We start from the raw sequence: 23,807 nt of genomic DNA, 5'->3' as shown, positions 1-23,807 counted from the left end.
CTCTGCCCAGTCTTCTACTTCCAGAAATCCAACTCCAATCTCTTGGTAGCCTTTCATTTCATCAAAACCATAATTTGCAGTCTATTTTACAAGGGCCTACTTTGCAGTCTAGCTTTTACCTGTCCTAACTCGATTATGTTCTCACACTTCGTCCTGCACTTCACAGATTTCAGATGCCAGCATTTTCTGCATCCTACACTAAGCACATCTCCATTTTCTTAAAAGACATTCACTAACAGTACAGCTGTCCTCTGCACACAATTGCTAAATACCCCTAAGACACACAGGTGTAAACCTCTTTAATTCTGGACTCTGGAGCCTGTGCCTTACTGCAAAAGCAGGAGATGGGCAAGTAAACATGTATTATCCCTTCTGACATTATGTGGCATGAATTTTGCAATTTTGCAGTCTGGGCTTAAAAATGCAGAGAAGAACAAGACAAAAACTCATCTCATTGACTGGTGGAAATGCCCTGTTTCTGCCTGTTGACACGTTGTGTAGCAGAAGGGAAATATGCAAAGCAAGATGCAAAGAGCCTTCATGTTTAATAAAAAATATGCATTCATTGATGTTGAGTCGACAGTGCAAGTACATATTTTCGATGTACTGTTATAGTTGGCCCCAGTCTGACCTTCATTTTCAAATTACCCCACAGTTAAATTACAAAAATGAGGCTCAGTGCATAGGAGGCGGTTTGATTTCAACATCAGCTGCCACTGCACTTTACTATTGAAGAAAGATGTGAAGCACGCCAACGTTAAAATCCAAGATCCTTGCATGTTCTGAGCAGCTTTCACAGTCTACTTCAGGCAAATATATAGCGCGGTGTAGTAATCAGTGAAAGGCTTTCACTGATTACTACACCACGCTATGTATTTGCCTTTGCATGACAGTCAAAGAGTTTTAGTGCTGGTAAGGATTTTTATGTTGTCTGCCACGGTGTTTTACTATTAAAGGCAGGCAAATGTACAGCGCTGTAGCTGCCCAGTGCATACAAGAGCTTCTAATTTGAAAGTCGGCTGCCACGGCGCTTTATTACTTAAGGCAGATGTAAAGCACGGTTGCCGCCCATGTTAAAATAAAAGTTCCTTGCATGCACTGACCCGCTTTCACTGACTACTACGCGCAGGCAAACAAAAGCGTGGTGAAGTCAGTGAAAGCAGATTAGAGCAGGCAAGGACCTTGCATTTTAGCATCGGCTGCCACAGCAGTAGCAGCCCAGTGCCTGCAGGGACCTTGGATTTTGAAGTCGCCTGCCACTGCGCTTTATTCCTGAATGCAGATCTAAAGCGCGGTGGCAGCCGACATTAAAACCAAAAGGCCCTGCATGTATGGAGTCAATTTTATCAAGTCACAATGCTGCTGACCAGCCAGGGGTCATCTTACCTCGCAGTTACTCCGGGAGGACCAAATGGGAAATACGAAGCGCGATGCCGGTGTTCTATAATCCGCTGCTACCATGATTGAGCGCCCCCCCTGTCATTTTGCGCATGCGCACAACCTTTACGCATGCGCAGTTCCATTTTCATGACGTGTGCACTACGTAGCCATAATTGGCTGCCTCCCGCTTTTCTGCGCAGTTTGTCGCAGACAAATCACAAGTCGTCTTACTGACAGTCCATCAGTTGTTCTACGTTGCCATGTGTAAACACTTCATTCATTGGCTCATCAGCTTCTAGTCAGCGCGCTCTCTTTAGACGCCGCGGCCGAACTTGTAAGGGTTGGAGCTGTGAGTGAGGCGCCGCGTGCGCGAGCGAAGGTGCTGGCACTCCAGGATACTGCGCCTCACACCTCAGGTACCTGGGCACCGGGCTAAGGCAGCTAAGAGACCGAATCACCAGTGGCAGCGTGTGGCCTGGGGTGGCGCGGGCGTCCCTATCCTCTTTCTAATAAATTGGTCCGCCGGGGAGAAGGCTCCAGTGTCGCCCCAATATGCAGCGTAGCGGCGGCTGCCCTGAGCGTGTGGCCTGGGGTGGCGCTGGCGTCCCTATCCTCACGCCGGGGAGAAGGCTCCAGTGTGCCCCAAACGGCATCCCCCGACCTGTGTCTCCTACTCGGGGGATGCCGCCGTCGTTCTATCTGCGGACTGCGCCTAGCGCCGTGCACCACTCCCGCCGCCCCTGCACACTCTACACCCCTGCCACAAATCGTGCGACCTAGGCCCCTCACTTTAGAATCCACACATTTTGTTTATTTTATTACTCAGCGGGTTAATGCATCTACCGCAGAGATCAGTCTCCACCAAGAAGATTACAAGGTTAGACCTGGGTAAGATAATTCGGGATCCATAGGCGCTGGCTATATAGATCAGCGTGTACCCTGCAGGACATATGAGGGGTCCCTGCAAGGCACCACTTCCCACCTAGGTCGATGAAATTAATACAAAACACGCATTTGGTCAGGTTCGACAAACTTTATTAAAAAGACAAGGATGCTTACTGTGTCTCATATATTAAGGCCAGGTTTTGAGGTAGAATAACAAGCAATCACCCCGTCCACCCTTGAGTGCCATACAATAAGTATGCAGACTAAAACATAGATGGGAAAGTTGATCAACGGGTCTAGTCAGCACAATGATGGAAGGCTACTTAGGCAGTACGTGCATATTATATTCTTTTTGCAGCGTGCACAGAGCTACCACGCCTAACAACTCTGCATACAAGATGTAAAGACGCCATCTTGAGGCGTGTCAGCTTCAAGAGAAGCGCGAGTGTCTTTAAAGTGGAATACATGGGGAAGGCACTGTTTAGGTGTAACCAGGTCACAAGGGGCGCCAAACCAGTGACATTTTTTTTATTTTGTCGCTTTAGCTATAGCACGGTAGGCTGAGACACCAAGGAGGAACCAGTCTGCTAATTGTTTGCAAACCTTGAGAGCCAAATCATGCTTTTAGCTTTCCAAGGTCGATAACATGTGGACAACCCAGCAGGGTTTTTATATATTATTGAAGACACCTCAATTACGAGTGTGTTCTTCCGGGCAGGGGCCTGGCCAGTCCTATCCGTGGCACTGGCCCAAACAGAGCATCTCTCTGCAGAATACTAATCACCCAAGGAATACTAATATTACGCAATAAGGAGGGTGCTTTCAAGACACAGGTAGGCCTGGGCAGCCCAGGTTTAATATACAAAAAGGTGCATTAAGGCCACAACAAGGAAAAGTCAAGAGCACATGAAACGAGGAGATAATGGAGTGCGTAAGACAGGGAAATGTCTCCACACTTCGACATCTCTAGCTGCCCATATCTGGGGGAAGTAGCCCACAGAAGCCAGAAATCGTAATTTAGCCTGGGTCAGACGTGAGTAGTTTAAAGAGCCTGGAGCTTATCTGAAGCTGTTCAAGGTATGTATGAGCAGTCCATACCAGGCCAGACATCAAGCCAGCTCTTGTCAAGTGTGAGAAGCTCACACCAACTTGATCTCAGACTGCCCGAGGTCAGGCCTGTGTAGCTCATTCATTCCAGAGGCCTCGAGCATAATGAGTTCACTCGATTTTTCTTTACATTTATAGAATTCAGAAAAGGGCCCAATTAGCAGGGAGTGTTGTATGAAGAAACCCGGATGTGTGTCCTGCATGAAGGATACAAAACGCAAGTAATCTACGTGTCATGAGCAGAGCAGGAGACCTAGAAGTAATTATGCGACGAAGACAGGGAAGATCAAAAGAAGTGGGCTGGATCTAACCACCTGACGACCAATTCCTCCTTCATCCCCTGGGCCAGATTTCTAGGTCACATGGCTCTCTTCGTGCTATTTAAACGGCTTTGATGCCACCCAGTACAGAGTGCTCTAGTTGCTCCATGTCAAGTGTCAGCCGCTACCTCCGTCCAAAAATCTCAAAGGGGTCTCCTATCAGGTATGAGCAGCGCAGCCACACCACAGAGTTCATGCTTACACATGTCAAATAGAAGTTACTCTCTGCCCCCTCGGGAGGCTAAGGTGTTCTGAAGCGTGTCCTCTGCACCTATAACCGTTCTTGAGCCCTCCTCCCTCCCAGCACCTAAGGCATGTATAACCCTTTAATGCAAAGGCCCCATTGCTGCCTTTTGGATTAAAGGATAGAAACAGTAAGGCTCCTTGCGTGTATTCCACAAAAGTATCAAATAAGATAACTCAACAAAACGAATGCCACCTACAGAGGTATCCTCCTAGGGCTGGCTCTGTTTTTCCTCCTTATGAGGTTGGTAATACATATGGTTGGCAAGTGACTATGTCACGAAGACACAATCTTTTTAGTACTGGGCTTTCGTGCATGTGTAAAGAAGCATCGCAGTTCAAGGAAGGTGGTCCTGTTTAGGCAAGGGGCTGCGCCTTCTGCTCACTGGGCACTACCACCTCAGCCGCCCCTTGCACACACTGCACATTGCCACTAGTTCTGCGAGCTAGGTAAGGGGCAGCGTGCGGCGTATGCAACACTCGCCTTCTGCACAGGGGGCGCTAACACCAGCGGCACGCAGCACATCAGCCGCCCCTGCACACTACACCCCTGCCACTAATCCTGCGAGTTAGGTAAGGAGCAGTGCGTGGCGTGTGTACATGTGGCATGCCGTGGTACTCACTAACCTCCTGCACCAGGAACACCAACTCCAGCAGCATGTATCATCCCAGTCACTCCTTGCACACTTTAGGTGTTGCACACTTTAAGTATTTCACACACGGTGTGTACATGTGCATAATAACATTCTAACGAGAGGCGCCTGCCACTGGTTCTGCGAAGTAGGTGAGGGCTTGCACACTGTGTGTGTACACCTGGTATGTCATGCCAGATTCCAGCCTCGTAGCACACTAAACACTAGTCATCCCTCAACAATACTACAGCTGTCTATGCGGGACAGTTAAAACCATGCACTTACGCACACGCAAGTTGTAATACTTTCGACATACCGTCATCCTGCACACGAACACTACCCCTCAGGACAGGTCCAACATGGAAAGATTTGACAGTGCACACCGCCACCCGATGCTTTCCATCATGTGTGCACACGTCTACCACGTGTGCAAACGTCCCATAAGTGTCCTCTCTCTATCGCCCTCCCTCTATTTATCTATCCCGCTCCCTCTATCTATCGCCCTCCCTCTCTATCAATCGTCCTCCCTTACTCTATCGCCCTCCCTCTCTATCTATCGCCCTCCCTCTATTTATCTATCGCCCTCCCTCCCTCTATCTATCCCCCCTCCCTCTATCTATCCCCTCCCTCTCTATCAATCGCCCTCCCTCTCTATCTATCGCCCTCCCGCCCTCTCTATCGCCCTCCCTCTCTATCTATCGCCCTCCCTCTATCTATCAATCGCCCTCCCTCTATCTATCAATCGCCCTCCCTCTATCTATCGCCCTCCCTCTATCGCCCTCCCGTTATCTATCTATTGCCCTCCCTCTCTATCTATCGCCCTCCCTCTATCTATCGCCCTCCCTCTATCTATCGCCCTCCCTCTATCTATCGCCCTCCCTCTATCTATCGCCCTCCCTCTATCTATCGCCCTCCCTCTATCTATCGCCCTCCCTCTATCTATCGCCCTCCCTCTATCTATCGCCCTCCCTCTATCTTTCTATCGCCCTCCCTCTATCTTTCTATCGCCCTCCCTCTATCTATCGCCCTCCCGTTATCTATCTATCGCCCTCCCTCTCTATCTATCGCCCTCCCTCTCCCTCTATCGCCCTTCCTCTCCCTCTATCTATCGCCCTCCCTCTATCTATCGCCCTCCCTCTATCTATCGTCCTCCCTCTCTATATATCGCCCTCCCTCTCTATCAATCGCCCTCCCTTACTCTATCGGCCTCCCTCTCTATCTATCACCCTCCCTCTATCTATCTATCGCCCTCCCTCTATCGCCTTCCCTCTCTATCTATCAATCGCCCTCCCTCTCTATCTATCGCCCTCCCTCTCTATCTATCGCCCTCCCTCTCTATCTATCGCCCGCCCTCTCTATCTATCGCCCGCCCTCTCTATCTATCGCCCTCCCTCTCTATCTATCGCCCTCCCTCTCTATCTATCGCCCTCCCTCTCTATCTATCGCCCTCCCTCTCTATCTATCGCCCTCCCTCTCTATCTATCGCCCTCCCTCTCTATCTATCGCCCTCCCTCTATCTATCGCCCTCCCTCTATCTATCTATCGCCCTCCCTCTATCTATCTATCTATCGCCCTCCCGTTATCTATCTATTGCCCCCCTCTCTATCTATCGCCCTCCCTCTCTATCTATCGCCCTCCCTCTCTATCTATCGCCCTCCCTCTCTATCTATCGCCCTCCCTCTCTATCTATCGCCCTCCCTCTATCTATCGCCCTCCCTCTATCTATCTATCGCCCTCCCTCTATCTATCTATCTATCGCCCTCCCGTTATCTATCTATTGCCCCCCTCTCTATCTATCGCCCTCCCTCTCTATCTATCGCCCTCCCTCTCTATCTATCGCCCTCCCTCTCTATCTATCGCCCTCCCTCTCTATCTATCGCCCTCCCTCTATCTATCTATCAATCGCCCTCCCTCTATCTATCTATCGCCCTCCCTCTATCTATCAATCGCCCTCCCTCTATCTATCTATCAATCGCCCTCCCGTTATCTATCTATTGCCCCCCCTCTCTATCTATCGCCCTCCCTCTATCTATCGCCCTTACTCTATCTGTTGCCCTCACTCTATCTATCTATCGCCCTCCCTCTATCTATCGCCCTCCCTCTATCTATCACCCTCACTCTATCTATCGCCCTTACTCTATCTGTTGCCCTCACTCTATCTATCTATCGCCCTCCCTCCCTCTATCTCTCTATCGCCCTCCCTCTATCTATCTATCGCCCTCCCTCTATCTATCAATCGCCCTCCCTCTATCTATCAATCGCCCTCCCTCTATCTATCTATCTATCGCCCTCCCGTTATCTATCTATCTATTGCCCCCCTCTCTATCTATCGCCCTCCCTCTCTATCTATCGCCCTCCCTCTCTATCTATCGCCCTCCCTCTCTATCTATCGCCCTCCCTCTCTATCTATCGCCCTCCCTCTCTATCTATCGCCCTCCCTCTCTATCTATCGCCCTCCCTCTATCTATCAATCGCCCTCCCTCTATCTATCTATCTATCGCCCTCCCGTTATCTATCTATTGCCCCCCTCTCTATCTATCGCCCTCCCTCTCTATCTATCGCCCTCCCTCTCTATCTATCGCCCTCCCTCTCTATCTATCGCCCTCCCTCTCTATCTATCGCCCTCCCTCTATCTATCGCCCTCCCTCTATCTATCGCCCTCCCTCTATCTATCGCCCTCCCTCTATCTATCTATCTATCGCCCTCCCGTTATCTATCTATTGCCCCCCTCTCTATCTATCGCCCTCCCTCTCTATCTATCGCCCTCCCTCTCTATCTATCGCCCTCCCTCTCTATCTATCGCCCTCCCTCTATCTATCAATCGCCCTCCCTCTATCTATCTATCAATCGCCCTCCCGTTATCTATCTATTGCCCCCCCTCTCTATCTATCGCCCTCCCTCTCTATCTATCGCCCTCCCTCTCCCTCTATCGCCCTCCCTCTATCTATCGCCCTCCCTCTATCTATCGCCCTCCCTCTATCTATCGCCCTCCCTCTATCTATCGCCCTCCCTCTATCTATCGCCCTTACTCTATCTGTTGCCCTCACTCTATCTATCTATCGCCCTCCCTCTATCTATCGCCCTCCCTCTATCTATCACCCTCACTCTATCTATCGCCCTTACTCTATCTGTTGCCCTCACTCTATCTATCTATCGCCCTCCCTCCCTCTATCTCTCTATCGCCCTCCCTCTATCTATCTATCGCCCTCCCTCTATCTATCAATCGCCCTCCCTCTATCTATCAATCGCCCTCCCTCTATCTATCTATCTATCGCCCTCCCGTTATCTATCTATCTATTGCCCCCCTCTCTATCTATCGCCCTCCCTCTCTATCTATCGCCCTCCCTCTCTATCTATCGCCCTCCCTCTCTATCTATCGCCCTCCCTCTCTATCTATCGCCCTCCCTCTCTATCTATCGCCCTCCCTCTCTATCTATCGCCCTCCCTCTATCTATCAATCGCCCTCCCTCTATCTATCTATCTATCGCCCTCCCGTTATCTATCTATTGCCCCCCCTCTCTATCTATCGCCCTCCCTCTCTATCTATCGCCCTCCCTCTCTATCTATCGCCCTCCCTCTCTATCTATCGCCCTCCCTCTCTATCTATCGCCCTCCCTCTCTATCTATCGCCCTCCCTCTCTATCTATCGCCCTCCCTCTCTATCTATCGCCCTCCCTCTCCCTCTATCGCCCTCCCTCTATCGCCCTCCCTCTATCTATCGCCCTCCCTCTATCTATCGCCCTCCCTCTCTATCTATCGCCCTCCCTCTATCTATCAATCGCCCTCCCTCTATCTATCTATCTATCGCCCTCCCGTTATCTATCTATTGCCCCCCCTCTCTATCTATCGCCCTCCCTCTCTATCTATCGCCCTCCCTCTCTATCTATCGCCCTCCCTCTTAGCTATAGCCCTCCCTCTATCTATCTATCGCCCTCCCTCTATCTATCGCCCTCCCTCTCTAGCGATCGTCCTCCCTCTCTAGCGATCGCCCTCCCTCTCTAGCGATCGCCCTCCCTTTCTAGATATCGCCCTCCCTCTCTCTATCTATCGCCCTCCCTCTCTCTATCTATCACCCTCCCTCTCTAGCGATCGCCCTCCCTTTCTAGATATCGCCCTCCCTCTCTAGCTATCGCCCTCCCTCTCTCTATCTATCGCCCTCCCTCTCTCTATCTATCGCCCTCCCTCTCTAGCGATCGCCCTCCCTCTCTAGCGATCGCCCTCCCTCTCTAGCGATCGCCCTCCCTCTCTAGCGATCGCCCTCCCTCTCTAGCGATCGCCCTCCCTCTCTAGCGATCGTCCTCCCTCTCTAGCGATCGTCCTCCCTCTCTAGCGATCGTCCTCCCTCTCTAGCGATCGCCCTCCCTCTCTAGCGATCGCCCTCCCTCTCTAGCGATCGCCCTCCCTCTCTAGCGATCGCCCTCCCTCTCTAGCGATCGCCCTCCCTCTCTAGCGATCGCCCTCCCTCTTAGCTATAGCCCACCCTCTATCTATCTATCGCCCTCTCTCTAGCGATCGTCCTCCCTCTCTAGCGATCGCCCTCCCTCTCTAGCGATCGCCCTCCCTCTCTAGTGATCGCCCTCCCTTTCTAGATATCGCCCTCCCTCTCTCTATCTGTCGCCCTCCCTCTCTCTATCTGTCGCCCTCCCTCTCTCTATCTGTCGCCCTCCCTCTCTCTATCTGTCGCCCTCCCTCTCTCTATCTGTCGCCCTCCCTCTCTCTATCTGTCGCCCTCCCTCTCTCTATCTGTCGCCCTCCCTCTCTCTATCTGTCGCCCTCCCTCTCTCTATCTGTCGCCCTCCCTCTCTATCTGTCGCCCTCCCTCTCTCTATCTGTCGCCCTCCCTCTATCTGTCGCCCTCCCTCTATCTGTCGCCCTCCCTCTATCTGTCGCCCTCCCTCTATCTGTCGCCCTCCCTCTCTCTATCTGTCGCCCTCCCTCTATCTGTCGCCCTCCCTCAATCTATCTCTCGCCCTCCCTCAATCTATCTCTCGCCCTCCCTCAATCTATCTCTCGCACTCCCTCAATCCCTCTATCTCTCGCACTCCCTCAATCCCTCTATCTATCGCACTCCCTCAATCCCTCTATCTATCGCACTCCCTCTGTCTATCGCCCTCCCTCTCTATCTGTCTATCGCCCTCTATCTATCTATCGCCCTCCCTCTCTCTATCTATCTACACCATGTAACTTGCCTTATCTGCATACTCTCTGCTAATTTTATGTTATCAATTTGCAGGATTATGGCGGTATGCAGAGACCTGGAATTGTTGTCGACTACCAGACAAATCTGGTATTTGGTGGGACTGCTGGAAGGTGGATGAAAAGAAAGATGATGCAATCGCTTAATAAACCCATTGGAGGGGCGTTTGTCGGCAAAAAACCTAAATTGAGAAAACCTGGATCAAATGGCAATGCAGTCAAAAAAGGTATGTTTCTGGATAGAGGTTTCGCCTGGCGATCCGCTGCACAGCAGCGTTCGCGCAGGCGAAAACTTTTGTTTAGCAGTATGGGTGCTTTGTCCCACCTGCTCTTCCATTGGCTAGCTCCGTAAATGGAGGCTAGCCATTGGAAGGGACATCTGTCTGTTATTGCCCTCCCTCTATCCATCTATCGCCCTCCCTCTATCTATCTATCTATCTATCGCCCTCCCTCTATCGCCCTCCCTCTATCTATCTATCGCCCTCCCTCTATCTCTCGCCCTCCCTCTATCTATCTGTCGCACTCCCTCTATCTATCTATCGCACTCCCTCTATCTATCTATCGCACTCCCTCTATCTATCTATCGCACTCCCTCTATCTATCGCCCTCCCTCTCTATCGCCCTCCCTCTCTATCGCCCTCCCTCTCTATCTATCGCCCTCCCTCTATCTATCTATCAATCTATTGCCCTCCCTTACTCTATTGCCCTCCCTTACTCTATTGCCCTCCCTCCCTCTCTATCTATCGCCCTCACTCTCTATCGCCCTCCCTCTCTATCTATCGCCCTCCCTCTATCTATCTATCAATCTATTGCCCTCCCTTACTCTATTGCCCTCCCTCCCTCTCTATCTATCGCCCTTCCTCTCTATCGCCTCCCCTTCCTCTCTATCGCCCTCCCTTCCTCTCTATCGCCCTCCCTTACTTTAACGCCCTCCTTCTCTTTCTTATCTATCGCCCTCCCTCTATCGCCCTGTTCTCTTCTCTTCTCACGTACTGATCTGCTGCTCTCTTCCACCCTGCCTCCTTCTCTAACTCCCTGTTCTCTTGTCTTCTCACGTGCTGAACTGCTGCTCTCTTCCACCCCACCTCCTTCTTTAACTCCCTGTTCTTTTACTGTGCTGATCTGCTGTTCTTTCACCCCGCCTTCTTCTCTAACTCCCTGTTCTCTCACACACAACCACACCACACACAACCAAACCACACGCGCTACCAGACCCAACCACACACATGTTTATAAGCATTTTATCTTCTTTATTTCTCAACTCATTAATGCAAATGAAAACCTGTACAGCAGTGTCCTTACTGCAGTTTTCATAATTGTAGCCAAGAAGTATCTACACCTACCAGAATGGCAACAACTGCTGCTTAGCCTACGAATTCCTTGACCACCCAACATTGGTTCTTGGATTATGCCTGCCATTATTATAAAACTGTTAACACATTTTTGCACACCATGTAACTTGCCTTATCTGCATACTCTCTGCTAATTTTATGTTATCAATTTGCAGGATTATGGCGGTATGCAGAGACCTGGAATTGTTGTCGATTACCAGACAAGTCTGGTATTTGGTGGGCCTGCTGGAAGATGGATGAAAAGAAAGATGATGCAATCGCTTAATAAACCTGTTGGAGGGGCGTTTGTCGGCAAAAAACCTAAATTGAGAAAACCTGGATCAAATGGCAATGCGGTCAAAAAAAGGTATGTTTCTAGATAGACAGCTTCTGGTTTTTAGGTTTCGCCTGGCGCTCTGCTGCGCAGCAGCGATCGCGCAGGCGAAACCTTTTGTTTAGCAGTATGGGTGCTTTGTCCCGCCTGCTCTTCCATTGGCTAGCTCCATAAATGGAGGCTAGCCATTGGAAGGGACATCTGTCTGTTATTGCCCTCCTTCTATCTATCGCCCTCCTATCTATCTATCGCCCTCCCTCCCTCTATCTATCGCCCTACCTCTATCTATCTCTAGAGATTGGCTCGTAAGGAAGAATGCGGTTCCAAGTCTAGCCGGTGCCATTCAGCCGCCGCTGTGTGGCTGGCACCAGAGGGTAGGTCCGACGACAGGGTATGTGGGGTCCGGTTAAACAGTTTTCGTTTAGCTGGCACCGATGGGTGAGGCGCACAGCCTGGGATGATGACGGGCTGGGTAGACTGGGTGTGTGCGCTGCTACCAGAGGGCGAAGTTCGAAGATTATGTCGCTGGCGGGCAGAGATGGGGTCTGATGGCCAGGGTGCAGCTGGCATACGTCTGTGGCTTTCACTCGATTATTGTGCACCCCCTGCCTGCCATGCTCTTCTGCGCTCTTCTCCCTGGCAGGCTACGGCAGCCAGGGCAATGCCTCATTGTCTTTTGGGAGTGGTTGGCAGGTTGGCGCTCTCTTGTAAACGCCAGGCGCGCCGCCCAGCGGCTGCTCTCTGAACTGCCTCCTGTTGAGTTCAGACGGAACCAGCCTTTCCCTTTTCTGCCTGAACCTGGTGCCCAGAGCAGGCGCCCGTGGCCCGCCCGCATCCATCCCCCCCGAGGCCTGGGCCGAGGCTGCGCCGGTGGAGCCGCATTCCAGAGGAGCCAGACCCGGCCGGCTCCGAGCTCGGATTCCTTCAGAATGCAACTTCCGGTTGGGCGAACTTTGCTGTGATGGAGCGCAGCAGGCAGGTGTTGTAGTTACTCAGTGAGTGTTTGTCTGTCGGAGGCGTCCTGAGCCGGGATATGGCGGACAGAGAGCTCACCCCCTCGCTGCCACCCCTTCGGCTCACGAACAGGTGGGCGCTGGATTATTTTGTAATACTGGGCGGGTGAGATGCGGAGTCGGTGCTGGATGAGAGCGAGGTTTAGACGAACGAGTGGCTGGGATGAACCTGAATCTCTCACCCTGCACTGGACCTCCACACCCGTCACTCACACTGGACCCCGGCACCCGTCACTCACACTGGACCCGATCACCCCTCATTCACCCCCGCACACGTTATGCACCCCCGCACACGTTATGCACCCCCGCACATGTTATTCACCCCCGCACTTGTCCTCGGCACCAGTCATTCACCCCTACACTGGACATTGCCATCACCACAGGACCTCTGCAGGAATCACTCACAACTACACCATGTCTGCCTCCCGCCACTAAACATTGAATCTGAACACCCCCACTCACCCCTAGATCTGAGCACCTGCTACTCACCCCTGGACCAGAGCACCCGCCACTCACCCCTGGACCAGAACACCCACCACTTACCCCTGGACCAGAGCACCCGCCACTCACCCCCTGGACCAGAGTACCCCTACTCACCCCTAGATCTGAGCACCCGCTACTCACCCCTGGACCAGAGCACCCGCCACTCACCCCTGGATCTGAGCACACGCCACTCATCCGTGGACCAGAGCACCCCCCAGTTAAAAATTAACTTAGGTGAATCTGAAGGAGCTACATTTTAAGGTGTATTTCAGAGTGCACAGTCTGTTACGATGAGACCCAGGGGCTTATTATGTCTGTGGTGCATTGAACCTTGGGGGCAAGTCAGAAAAGCTCACTATATCCTCGTTGGCTATTATTACTAAACCTTAGGCTTGCATTAGAGTCTAAAGGGCCTCTTTCACTTGGACGCGACGTCTTGCTTGTATCTGATTTTGGATATTACATAAAATGTGACAATCGTGGCAGATCTGGTATTAACATTGGTAAATATTTCAGGAGTTACTGGCGATTAAATTGTGGAAACATGATTTCTGGTATTTATGATGCAACTCTCCCCCCAGCAGCAAAGGGAAACTGGAAACCGTCTCGTAAATTAGGCGCGTTTGCTGTCCTACCTCCAGGCTATTTCAAGCAATAATTGTTTAATAAATAGTTGAAATATTGATTTGTGACAGGAGGAACACGCTGTAGAAAATGTGACTCTAGTATGTAAGGCATTATGTATTGCGATAGGAATGGGGAGCTCACAGAAGTCCGCGCATACTTCTTATCCTTTGAATACACACACACACCCACCCACTAAGCAATCTGTATCCTGTGCTCTACTCATTCCCCACACGCCAGATTTCTACTCACCTTTCACCCTCAGCTCTTACCTGTGCCCTCAGCTCTTACCCCTTTGCCCTCAGCTCTTACCCCTTTGCCCTCAGCTCTTACCCCTTCGCCCTCAGCTCTTACCCCTTCGCCCTCAGCTCTTACACCTGTGCCCTCAGCTCTTATACCTGTGCCCTCAGCTCTTACACCTGTGCCCTCAGCTCTGACCCTGCCCTGTGCCACACATTGAATTGGAGATCTCTGCCTCGTTCACAGTTGCTAGATGGACCATATCAGTAATATTCATTGGCAGTCTGGGATGGGACAAAAACCTGACTGGAGGTGGTAGGGGGTTTTTGGGGAACTTGGACGATCACATTGTCACTGTTAATGTGTACTCTCCAGCCTGGCACGCTGCTGCAGCCGGTGACTGCTCCTCTGAACTCTTCTCTCCTTCCCAGAGCTTAACACCAAGAAGCTTGGCTTTAACGAGTTCTTGCCCATGCTGCAGACAATTGCGAAGAACAAGGACCAGGGTACCTACGATGACTTTGTGGAGGGGCTGAGGGGCTGCGACAAAGAAGCCAATGGCTCTGTGATGGGCGCTGAGCTGCGACATGTACTAGTCACTCTGGGTAAGAGGCCATTTTGGCACAGTACTATTTTCAAGGCAGAGAGTAATTGACTGCTGAACTCCCCAGCCCCCCTGCAGTATTCAGGGCCCCCCTTTCTGATTCCGAGCTTAGATTTCTACCCGCGTCTGGATATTACAGTTAATGTGCCCTGTTTCAGCCTTACAAAGTGTCCTATCAATCTCATTTAACTGTACATTCTTTTGGGGCGAGGGAGGATGGGGACATGGTTGGGTTACAAGTGGTTTTTGGATTGCCCATTCTACAGGCTAGAGCTTTGACTGACTAATAGTTAGTCTTGGTGAGCCATGTCCTGGAAATTGGTGGCGTCCTTGTCTTGTGGGTAGCGGCCTCTTCAGAACATCTGCTCTGTCTGGTTTTACCCTGGTGGCTGGCTAGTCTGGCTGCTTCTGTGGCGGAAGTGTATTTGGTGGGTAAGTGCTGGGTCTGAAGCTGTGCGTGCTGCTGCATTCTTGTCAGTTAATCTGGAAGGTGTTTGATCGAAGCCTGTGTGCATTTTTGTCCTTTCCTTTGTGCAGGTGAGAAGATGTGTCTGTGTGTGGCTCTGTCTGTGTGTGTGGCTCTGTCTGTGTGTGTGGCTCTGTCTGTGTGTGTGGCTCTGTCTGTGTGTGTGGCTCTGTCTGTGTGTGTGGCTCTGTCTGTGTGTGTTGCTCTGTCTGTGTGTGTGGCTCTGTCTGTGTGTGTGGCTCTGTCTGTGTGTGTGGCTCTGTCTGTGTGTGTGGCTCTGTCTGTGTGTGTGGCTCTGTCTGTGTGTGTGGCTCTGTCTGTGTGTGTGGCTCTGTCTGTATGTGTGGCTCTGTCTGTGTGTGTGGCTCTGTCTGTGTGTGTGGCTCTGTCTGTGTGTGTGGCTCTGTCTCTGTGTGTGGCTCTGTCTGTCTGTCTGTGTGTGTGTGGCGCTCTGTCTGTGTGTGTGTGGCGCTCTGTCTGTGTGTGTGTGGCGCTCTGTCTGTGTGTGGCGCATAGCGCTCTGTGTGTAGCGCTCTGTGTGGATAGCTTCTTTTGTCGGCTCTGTGTGTGGGTGGCTCTGTCTGTGTGAGAGTGGCTCTATATGAATGTCAGTGCAACCCATCACATCATTAACAATTACAGACCTTCACATCGCCAACACCTTGGCATTGGTTTGATAGTTGAAATAATTGGGCAGTGTGGTGGTTATAATATTAATTATGTGTATCTCAAAATAAAGGCTTTGTCAATGTGAAGGGCATGTCTTTGAAATTGGATGGCCTCTTCTCCCTATTTCTTTTTTTTCCAAATCCTTGGGCTCTCTCATTGACCAATCTGTGTCCTTCAAAGGGCATGTCCTGAAAAGAGCACAGACATCGGAGTCCCAGCTTACATTAAAGCACATTATCTGCTCGCCTGGTCTCTTGGCTGTGCTCTTTTCCCTTGGGGGTTTCAGGTCACGGCCTGCTTGGTGGGGTTTGATTGCTTGCTTGTGGAGGGAGCGAGATTGCGGGTCATTCCCTAATAAGAGTCCCTGGTGTTTTTTAAAAACGCGTATCTGGCACACCCTGGTGGCAGAGTAGTTTCTAAAGGGTTTCTGTCCACATTGAATGCCTTCTCTTCTAGGTTCCAACCAAGTTATTGTAGTTGAACTAGCAGCATGTGTATAAATTAACGTTTATTTATCTAAAAAAAATTCCAGGCTTACAAGGAACAAATAAAAAGGGAGAGCGTACTCACTGCTACAAGTATCCTAAACAACCCAACAGTCAAGTCCCGGTACGAACAGTATGCAACGGTAAGATTTTTAGGAGCCATATCTGAAGACATTGAACCTATTGCCTCAAGTTGAATAATTGCTTGGCCAGTTAAATCGGCAGTCCAACTTTTTCTATGAGAGTTACCACAATGGTGAGTGACCATGCCTTCCAGAATTATTGTTCTGACTACTCAGATGTCTGTCACAATTAAAGTTTTACAACCCACTGGGGGGGCGTGGCTAGCTGAGCAGCGAGATGGCCGCTTTCTGAGTGGGTCCGCCGGCTACTCTGACAAATCCTTAATTAATCCTTCTCCTGGTGAGTGAGTTGCAACGTGGGTGACAAAGGTTGATATACTGGCCAGGTCGCTGTCAGATCACGCCCCATGCGGATTGGAGCTGCGACCCCCAAACGCTATTCACAGGGCATTCACATGGCGCCTCCCACCACACGCGCTCACGGACCCAGTATTTGTAGAAGAAATTAGAGACGACATAGTCCATTATTTTGCCGAAAATACTGGATCAGTCTCATCTGAGGCCATAGAATGGGACGCCTTTAAGGCTGTGATCAGAGGTCAGTGCATAGCACGGAAGGCGGGAGTCCTGCGTGCCATAAGGGACACGTTAGCTAAGCTGGAGGGGGAACTGAGAGACCTAGACGCTGCCTTTAGTGCTGACCCATCATTGGAGATAGCTGGGGCTCTGAAAACCAAGCTGCTAGCTTTTAATGAGGAAGCGGAGAGGGAAGTACGGTTCCTGGGAAAACGGGCAGAAGCACGCAGATATGGGGAGGGGGACAGGCCGAGCAGAACACTAGCTAGGTTGATAACTCCTTGCACACAATCCAATTACATCCACACCATATATGACAAGGCCGGGCACCTCGCGATGGGCCAAGAGGCAGTACTAGGCGCCTTCGCGGATTTCTATGCCTCCCTCTACACCTCCAGGCAGCCCACGATACCGCCCACTTTGCAAGCCTTTTTGGATTCCATAGCTCTCGTATGGTTTAACAATAACCACCGACAATACATGGACCTCACTGTCACGGTCCAGGACATAGCCCAGGTGAGAAAAAACATGCCGGCCAACAAAGCCCCTGGCCCAGATGGCCTGACAACAGCCTTCTATAAAACCTATGTGGATGAGTTGGCGCCGAAACTGCATACAGTGTTTGTTGAGGCCCTCGAATTGAATTCCCTACCAGACTCCATGCGGGAAGCCCTAATAATTACACTCCTTAAACCTGATAAAGACGAGCTACACCTAGATTCCTATAGGCCCCTTTCTCTGATAAACGTCAATGCTAAAATCTACGCTAAGGTAATTGCGGATCGATTGCAGCCTATGCTGCCTATGATTGCACTCCCTGATCAGTCGGGGTTTATCCCGGGCCGCGCAACATCACATAACCTCAGAACCATTTTTTCTGTTCTCCCTACTTGCATCCATCTGTACAGGCGGCGGTGGTGTTCCTTGACGCCACCAAGGCATTTGACTCCTTAGAGTGGCCTTATCTGTTTAAAGTTTTGGAACAGATGGGCTTTAGCCAAAACTTCATGACCTTGATTAAACTACTGTACACGGAACCTAGAGCTAGGGTGAGTGTCAACGGTCTCGTGTCTAAGCCCTTCCGAGTCTCCAGGGGGACAAGGCAGGGATGCCCTCTGTCACCCCTCCTCTTTGCCATTGCAATGGAGCCGCTTGCGGCTCGGATAAGACAACACCACACTGCAAGGGGCATCGGATTTAGCTCTCGGAGCTTACTAATCTCGTTATACGCGGATGATGTCACCCTATACATCATCAATCCCAAGGACAACATGAATCCACTACTTCGGGAATTCGTGAGATTTGAGGGCCTAGCAGGAGTGTCCATTAACTGGTCTAAATCGGTTGCCTTCCCCTTGACGGACGAGACTAATCGCCCGGCTCCGGACTACCCTTTGAGGTGGGAGACGGACGCTGTTAAGTATTTGGGAGTCTGGGTCAGTCGGGATGTGCAGGAGTTGTGGACACTAAATTTCGGGAGGGCGGTAGACTGGCTGGAGGGGAAAATTGAGGTCTGGAACAAACTGCCCCTTTCCCTAGTCGCAAGGATAGCCTTAGCAAAAATGGTGGTTCTCCCCAAATTCTTATATTTGTTCGTGAACGTACCGCTACCAATGACAGCACACTTTCACGCTCGTGTTCGCTCACTATTGCTGAAATTGGTGTGGGCTGGTGGGCAAGCGAGAGTCTCCTGGGACCTACTCGCACTACCGCTCCGACAAGGAGGTCTCGGTGCTCCTGATCTGAGGCTTTACTCCCTCTGCGCCCAAGCGCAATTTCTGCACTTCTGGGCCTTCCCTACTCCCTATCAACCGCATGTGGCGGTTGAACTGGCCGTGGTCGCCCCTTTGCCGCTGCGAGTGGCTCTATACGGTAAGGTCTCCTGCCCGTCGCGAGAAGTGGATACCGTGGAGATGATCCGCTGGGCTTGGCGTGAACTGCAGAAGAGAGCGGGTCTCTCTTTGCTTTATGCTCCGGCCATCCCCCTTCGGGGTAACCCGATGCTGCCTTGTCTCACCGCCAGGGGAGACGTCCTCACGATCCGGGGAAAACGGCTGCACACATTCGCTGATTTATATCCGGATGGTACCTTCGTCGAGATGGACACGAACGAGGATGTCCTGCCAGAATCTTTCGCGGACACGCTACTGTACCATTCCCTCCGTGAATCCTGCAAAAAGATAGGACCCCACTTCCCAGAGGAGCCATGCACACTAGACGCCCTCCAGAATCTGCTTTCACGGCCTTCCCCCAAAAAGCTGGTATCAAGACTATATAACTGCATGCAGGAGCAGGCACCGATCACTGAGGCCATGGCCAAACAGGCATGGGCCGCGGATCTGACTGATCAGCTAACGGATGACATCTGGGAGTACTGCTGTAAGCAACTCACGGCACTGTCTCCGAACTATCGACTGCGGCTCATACATTTCAAGTTCCTACACCGCTATTACCGCACGCCGACATTGTTACACCGAATGGGCATCCGCGCAGATGCCTCCTGCTGGAAATGCGGAGGGGAAGATGCGTCCTTTCTCCACGTGGCGTGGAGCTGCCCCAAACTGGATTCATACTGGTCGGAGGTTTTTACAGCCATAAATCAAATTACGCATAGGAATGATACACCAACTCCTCTCCTGGGTTTGCTAGGTTATGTTAAAGACACTGAACTCTGCGACAGGAAGCTACATGCCCTACTCCTTCTCTATGCCAAACGACAGATCGCGCTACATTGGGGTAGGAGGGCTCTCCCCTCATTCACGGGGTGGATTAGAGATGTAACATATGGCCATACACAACTGACACACTACTGGGAGACTATGCCCACCGCTTCCAGACCTATTGATATCTGGGACCCGTTCATACAGTGGGCTAGAGAACGTGAGGGCTCGGACACCCTGGGGAGATCACCGGATTCAGGTGTTTCAGATGATATGGGCTGACTGTGTTCATTACGTGATTGAATGCTTGTTGCTTGTCAGCCCTGAGGTAGTGCGGACCTGCCCTGTATTGTCACACGCACTAGCCATGCAACCCCATTGGCCCTGCATATGCCGCTGACCCTATCCCCTCAGACCCTCCTGCGGCCCCAGACCTCGGCGAATAGCCCCACTTATCCTCCTCCTCTCCCCCCTTTTTTTTATTCTCTCGCCTACATGTGGAGGAGGTGGCAATCGCCACACCATCACCCTTATCGCGACTCGCCTTTACTCATGACACTCCAGCACAGGTCCGCGCAGCCCTAAGGACGGATGATATGTTGCATAGCAATTCTATGTACTTGCACCGCAGTTTGCTGTTTTAGTTTTTTTGACTGTTGGGGGGGTATGTTGGGAGAAAACAGTGCTGCTGGACGTATCCTTCCTACTGGCCGCCGCGGCGGGTTATTGACCGCTGTTCGCTCCAAGGCGACCTGGTTGCTTCCTGATACATCTGCATGTCTGCGACACTGAGAGAAAAGTAAGATCACTTATGCGCAGGTGTTGTACTGCTCACAACCACGTTACTACTGTTTTATATATATCACTGGGAGTGCCAGCTCCGGCTGGACGATAGCCCTCGGACTGTTTTACTGACCCTTGTGCATTGTATACCTGATAGCGGCCTGCCTCCGGGTTGTTGGCGTGACGCAGTGTACATCATTTGTCTCTTTAATACAGAATAAATGTCTTACACCAAAAAAAAAAAAAAAAAAAAAACGTTTTACAACCCACTGAAAATGCCAAAGGTTCCAGGGACGTTAGTTTCATTTTTACCCACACAACCATAGAAAAGTTAGCACTTATAATTTTAATAGGTTTTTAAAAAAAAGCAATTGCCCATGAGGGGGTCCCCCCATGTGTCCTATAGGTTCAGGATACCTGTATCCTGACTCGTGTTTTCACACTGTCAAACCCCCAATCTTCCAGGGTATTGGTGAGCTGCCAGTAGATTCAGAGCTATCCGTTGGAGATGTCTGCTTTAAATATAAATGTAATCCAGCAAATTCTTTATTGGTATTTCTAGTAAGTATATTTCTGTTGCAGTCTTGTATTCAACCAGAAATATGGCCATTCTGCAGTTCTACTTAAAAGCGAATTTCACACCACACATGGGTAACCCTTCAGCCACAGGCATAAAAGCATCAACAGCTTACGTTCTCTTTCAATAAAACTTCTCAATCTGCCCAATCTACCTTCTCTTTAGGAATGCTGGAAATCTCACTGGATGGAAAGCAATTTCCTTCAGCTGAACGCTGCAAAAACTGAGGTTCTGCGCTTTGGAGATGCCCCCTCCTCTGGTCACCTTCCTGGTGGCCCCCAGAACTAGGCACACCCCCGACCCCGGCAACCACAGTCAAAAACCTGTGTTCACCTTCAACAGTCCCTAAACATGAAGAAACACGTTACTCACACAGTCTAATCCTGCTTCCACACCCATGGCTTACTAAGGAAAGATTTTACTTATCTCCCCGACACAACAAGGAAAACCTTAACACAGGCCCTGATACCAAGCAAGCTGGACTATTGCAACGCCCTATTGATCGCCGCAAATGAGTCCTCCTTAAACCAATTGCAAATGATACTGAACACAACCGCCTGCACGGTTCTGAATGCTCCCCCCAGATCAGCTTCCTCTCCCCTCCCTCATCAGCTACACTGGCTGCCAATACGACAGCGCGTGAAATTCTAGATCTGCTGTCTCACACACAAAGCTATCTGGGGCAATGGCCCTCCCGATGTAGAGAAACTTCGCCGCTATTACCCGGCTCGGACTCTGCGCGCCAGCTCCCAATCGCTCCTCAAAAGCCCCAACATAAAAAAGGCTAGACCCGGAGGCAAGTCCTTCTCGCACCCTTCATCTGGAATCAACTACAGCTGGCCCTAAGACAGTGTTTGGACCATCTTAAATTCAGAAGACTCCTGAAAACTGCCCTGACAGAGTGAGGGAGTGAGAGTGGGAAAGGGAGGGAAAGGAGGGAAAAGGAGTGACAGAGTGAGGGAGTGACAGGGGGAAAGGGAGACAGTGAGAGGGAAAGGAAGGGAGGGAAAGGGAGTGAGTGAGGGAAAGGGAGACCGAGTGAGGGAGTGAGAGAGGGAAAGGGACAGTGAGGGAGTGAGAGGGAAAGGGGGGAGGGAGTGGGAGAGGGAAAGGGAGACAGGGGGAGGAAGACAGACAGAGGGAGGGGAACAGAGTATGGGAGAGGTAGGGAGAGTGAGGGAGGGAGACAAAGAGAGAGCAAGAGATGTGTGTATCCCGGGTCTGGTGGCTCAGTGGACGAAGGTGTCCGCTGCAGGGACCAGTGATCAACCTCATGGTCAGTTGTGTATTTTTTTGTTGCTCTAGCCCTGCCACCTCCCCCACTGACCCCGCCCCCACTGGTGCGGCCCTCGGACACAAACCACAGTGTAAATTTGGCCCCTGGGAGAACGTTTGTGAGTACCCATGACCTATGCTGTGCTTCCAAGCGCTGAGATACCCCCCTGGGGGTGATTCAAGAGCTATACAAATTAAATAAAATCATTAATTAAATCAAACAGGTACACATGCTGCAAACTGATAAGTTAATGACCATCAACAATTAGCTTGCAGCCTGTAATGCTGTGGATGCACTTCCACCCTTCCTGCCTCCAGGGCTCACACTGCATATTGAATGTTCAGATCTGTTTACTCCTTCCTCAGCTTTGCAAATAACACTTCTTCCGTACTGAGTTTCACCCAAAAAAAATTGTAGTTTCGCAGGAAATTAATTTCTTGGAAATGTGATGCCCACCCTCAATATTCCAGTCACCGCCCCCTCTGTACAAGGACTCCTCAGAGCTCATGGGCGTTCATAGACATGGCATGGATTTTTCCATCCTATGGCCTGTCTGGACATACTCTAAAATTTAGAAGTCCTGCATATGTTCTCCCCGTTGTAAGATGCCTTTTCTAATAATACATTCTTTCTGCTTTTTTGTGATCTGAAATCTGAGTTCTTTACTTGCACTGTACACAAGACTTTTGCTGTTACTTTTGTACTAGTTAGTGTGCATTTGTTCTGCAAAATTTTGCTAAAGATGGTTTAAAACTTGTGTTTACTTTTAGGGTGAGAATCCCTTTGAAATCGTTGAACAAACAGGAGAATCGGTAGTTGAGGAAACAACTGATGCGAATGATGAAGACAATGAGCAAAACGAAAAGGAGGACATTGATGGTGAAAACGATGAAAATGAGGAGCAGATAATGTGGAGGCAGAAAGTGCAGATGCGGATGATGCTGCTGACCCAAATGATTACTCTGGGGACTTAACCACCACTGATGAAAACTAGTTGAGAAACTGCCCTGAAAGACCAAACACTTTAGCACACTGCATTGGTGGACTTAAAGAACAATTTTCCGCAAAGTTGAGCAGTTCGTTCACCCTGCATGCATTCCACTTCTGTTTTAATTGCCTATGGGCAAACCGGTTTTATGTTTTGTTTTTTTAGTATATTACACACAGCAAATGCTTCAGTATTCTTCCAGTGTAAATTGATTTGTTCATGGTTATGTTTTGAGTAATTTTGAGCAGTTGGAGTTCTAAACATTCCAATGTGAATTTTTCCAGTTTTTAGCGCCCAATGTAGTGTTGTATATAATTCAAGCTGTTGTAGCAAAGAAACCCTGATTATGTCTTGCAGTAATAAAGGCTTACAACAAGATTATACACTTATTTTGCACCTCTCCTATGTGGTACTGTCTACCTCAAAGAAGGGGTACACTCAAGGTGGTGTTTTATGCCCGGAGGTAGCGCCCCAGGGGGGAGCACTCGCCTGTTTAATGCTGATCAAAGGCTCTTTGCTGAGGTGTGAGATTGGAGAGGGTGCCGAGGGTATTCTGGGTGACGAGGTGTCACTGTAAGGCCTGGTAGCCTCTACATAATCAGCAGAGGTGAGGATGGAAAGAAACATCCGCTCTGCCTATGGGGGCCTTGTGACACCAGCTGGGTGATTCACCCACCGAGGTGTTCCTTTCTTGCTTTAAAGCGTTCGATTTGTTTTGTCTGCACTTTTATTTAGCGCGAACTCTATCGGAAGGTATTGCAGCGCTTTAAATAAACACTAGTTACATCACACAAGGTCACTTTTTAAACAAGAAAAACAAGCATTTTCGGAAATTATGTAGAATATTCCATT

At 50.4% G+C, this 23,807-nt stretch overlaps 2 protein-coding genes across 3 annotated transcripts in view; one reads left to right on the top strand and one right to left on the bottom strand.

Moving 5' to 3' along the window:
• Nucleotides 1-23,807, bottom strand: part of RBM41 (RNA binding motif protein 41) — a 163,055-nt gene that overhangs the window by 11,587 nt on the left and 127,661 nt on the right. The gene's annotated exons all lie outside the window — the stretch shown is intronic.
• Nucleotides 1,709-23,336, top strand: LOC147718883 (myosin light chain 3, skeletal muscle isoform-like). 2 transcript variants are annotated; one of them, XM_086964647.1, is made up of 6 exons: nt 1,709-1,796; nt 9,801-9,990; nt 11,271-11,461; nt 14,220-14,393; nt 16,060-16,155; nt 22,738-23,336. In XM_086964647.1, exons 3-6 carry the CDS (start codon nt 11,440-11,442, stop codon nt 22,740-22,742), a joined length of 297 nt encoding a protein of 98 aa, XP_086820773.1. In that variant the 5' UTR covers nt 1,709-1,796; nt 9,801-9,990; nt 11,271-11,439; the 3' UTR covers nt 22,743-23,336. The 2 variants fall into 2 exon arrangements, with proteins under 2 accessions (XP_086820773.1, XP_086820774.1); XM_086964648.1 differs by lacking the exons at nt 14,220-14,393; nt 16,060-16,155 and having other exon boundaries at nt 1,738-1,796.

The sequence above is a fragment of the Lissotriton vulgaris genome, chromosome 4_1, assembly GCF_964263255.1.
Source record: "Lissotriton vulgaris chromosome 4_1, aLisVul1.2, whole genome shotgun sequence".
Taxonomy (NCBI): domain Eukaryota; kingdom Metazoa; phylum Chordata; class Amphibia; order Caudata; family Salamandridae; genus Lissotriton; species Lissotriton vulgaris.
The sequence above is the reverse complement of the archived record's forward strand: the minus strand, read 5'-3'. Positions and strand labels throughout refer to the sequence as shown.